This window comes from Nicotiana sylvestris, chromosome 3 (assembly GCF_000393655.2).
Source record: "Nicotiana sylvestris chromosome 3, ASM39365v2, whole genome shotgun sequence".
NCBI lineage: Eukaryota > Viridiplantae > Streptophyta > Magnoliopsida > Solanales > Solanaceae > Nicotiana > Nicotiana sylvestris.
Window position 1 is genome coordinate 135851732 of NC_091059.1, and position 2916 is coordinate 135854647.

At 42.0% G+C, this 2916-nt stretch overlaps 1 protein-coding gene across 1 annotated transcript; it reads left to right on the plus strand.

Annotated features, from left to right (window-relative positions):
- Positions 1-2044: 2044 nt before the first annotated feature.
- Positions 2045-2515, plus strand: LOC104247941 (uncharacterized). The gene has a single exon (XM_009804103.1). The coding sequence runs from the start codon at positions 2045-2047 to the stop codon at positions 2513-2515; it is 471 nt and encodes a 156-aa protein (XP_009802405.1).
- The last annotated feature ends 401 nt before the right edge of the window (positions 2516-2916 follow it).

Here is a 2916-nt window from a genome sequence, read left to right on the forward strand (position 1 = left end):
TGAAAAATGAGAACAATGAATTGATCTCAACAAGAACAGTCATGGGATAGAGAATTTGTATGGACTATAGAAGATTGAAACCACCTGAAAAGACTATTTTCCCTTGCCATTCATTGATCATATGCTAGATAGATTGGTAGGGAGGTCCCACTTTTTCTTCTTGGATGGATACTCGGTGTATAATCAGATCTCTATTGCTCTGTAGGATATAGAGAAAACGTTATTCGCATGGCCATATGGAATTTATGCTTTTTGGAGAATGCCGTTTGGCCTATGCAATGCACCTGCTACATTCCAAAGGTGCATGATGGCTATCTTCACAAATATAGTAGACGAAATAATGGAGGTTTTCATGGATGACTTCTCAATGGTGAGGAACTCACTCGATGATTGCTTTATGAACTTGAAAAGAGTATTGAAGAGGTGTATGTAGACTAATCTGGTACTGACCCGGGAAAAGTACCATTTTATGGTATAAGAAGGTATAGTCTTGGGACACCTAGTTTTAAGTAAGGGGATTGAGGTGGACCATTCTAAGGTTGATGTAATAGAGAAGTTGCCACCACCCACTTTCGTCAAGGCAATAAGAAGTTTCCTTTGCCACGCTGGTTTCTACAGGCGGTTTATAAAGGATTTTTCCAAGATTGCTAACCCTTTGAGTAAATTGCTTGAAAAAGATAACCCCTTTGTATTTTCTGATGAATGCAGGGTAGCTTTTGAGGAATTGAAGAAGAGGTTGGTATCTGCACCTATCATAGTTGCACCCGACTGGGAGCAACCATTTGAGCTGATGTGCGATGCAAGCGATTATGCCGTGGAAGCATTGGTGGGGCAGTAAAAGGAGAAGGTCATGCGCCCAATCTACTATGCAAGTAGAACCTTGAGTTGAGTTTAATTAAGCTACACAGTGACCGAGAAGGAGATGCTAACAGTGGTGTTCTCATTTGACAAATTCAGGTCATGCCTGATAGGCTCGAAGGTATTGTTTATACTGCCCATGCTGCTCTCAGGTGCCTGATTGAGAATAAGGATTCAAAGTTGTGCCTAATTCGATGGGTGCTTCTACAACAAGAATTCGACCTACAATCTGAGACCGAAAGAGAACGGAGAACCAAGTGCCGGATCACTTGTCCAGGTTGGAAGGACCGGAGAAGAAGGTTGAGGTAGAAGAGATCGTGGAAACTTTCCAGATGAACAACTATTAGCCACAAGCCTTGAGGTAGTGCCATGGTATGCAGATATTGCAAACTACCTGGCGAGCGGTATTATCCCTCATGACCTATCCTTTGTACAAAAGAAAAAGTTCTTTCGTGATTGTCGTATGTACTTTTGGGATTAGCCTTATCTATTCATGATGTATGCTGGTAACATGATCCGGAGATGTATTCCTGAGATAGACCAAGCTTCTATTTTGTAGGCTTGTCACGCATTCCCATATGATAGCCATTTCGGGGGAGTAAGGACAGATGCAAAAGTGTTGGAGTCGGGCTTCTACTGGATGACATTTTTCAAAGATGCACACTTCTGGGTGAAGAGTTGTGATAAATGGCAATGGACCGGGAATATTTCCTGCCTACATGAGGTACCCATGAACCTAGTTCTGGAGGTGGAAGTATTTGATATATGGGGAATCGATTTCATGGTACCTTTTGTCAGCTCATACGGAAACAAGTACATACTCGTAGCTGTGGACTATATGTCAAAATGGGTGAAAGCTATGGCACTCCCTACTAATAATACAAAGGGGGTCATTGGTTTTTTGAGAAAGAATATATTCACCTGGTTTGGCACTTCAAGGGCAATAACCAGTGATGAAGGCACTCACTTTTGCAACCGAGTCTTTGCAAAGTTGTTAGAAAAATATGGTGTGCGCCACAAGGTTTCCACCCTATATCACCCACAAACGAGTGGGCAAGTGAAAGTTTCGAACAAAGAGATAAAGAGCTTTTTGGCAAGGTCTGTGAATGCTATAAGAACAGATTAGGTGAGAAAGTTAGATGATGCACTCTAGACCTATCATACCGCTTACAAAATTCCTATTAGTATGTCGCCGTATAAATTGGTGTTTGGTAAGGCGTGTCACTTACCTGTGGAGTTGGAGCATAGAGCTTTGTGGGCATTGAGGCAGCTGAATCTCGATATGGAAGCTGCGGGTACAAGTAGAGTCACAGAGTTGCATGAGCTTGATGAGTTTCACTACCATGCTTTTGGGAGCACAAGACTATACAAGGAGAGAATAAAGATTATGCATCACAAAAATATTGTTGAGCGGAGTTTTAAACCTGGAGATATGGTAGTGCTATATAATTCGAGATTGAAGTTGTTTCCAGGCAAGTTGAAGCTAATATGGTCAGGACCATTTCGTATGGTAGAGATGTATTCAACTGGAGCCGTCGAGATTACATCGGAAGATGGCTCCCGCAAGTTCAAAGTTAATGGGCAAAGACTAAAACATTATCAAGGCATGGTTGAGGAAGATATAATGATCTTGACCTTGTACTTGAAAGATCCTTGATAAGGGATAGCCCGAGTCGTTCCGCGACTTTAAATCGGGTGCTTCTTGGGAGGCAACCCATGGTTTTGTTGTAATTTGTCGTGCCGCGACGCGCTTGTTGGGAGGCAACCCAATGTTTTGTATTTTTCTTTATTTTTTGTGTTTGATTTTGAATTGTGGAATTATTGACATGTTTATGAATGTTGGAGGAATGAAGATGTGCAAATTCGAATACTAGGGTGAAGAAATCATGACAAAAGGCCGAAAATGGCTAAACTTGAAAAGCTAAAAAATGGCCAGCATTGGGCTCGTCTAAATCCGTGCCTTGCGTGAAGGCAGATGCGGCCTAGGCCAGCTAATTGACCAAAAATACAGTAAAGTGGCGGTATGGCACGCCCCACTTTGCGATTTTTTTCCCTTTC

Bases quoted from the DNA above. Each gene is read 5' to 3' on its own strand.
- LOC104247941 (XM_009804103.1), top strand. From the start codon at position 2,045: ATGTCGCCGTATAAATTGGTGTTTGGTAAGGCGTGTCACTTACCTGTG.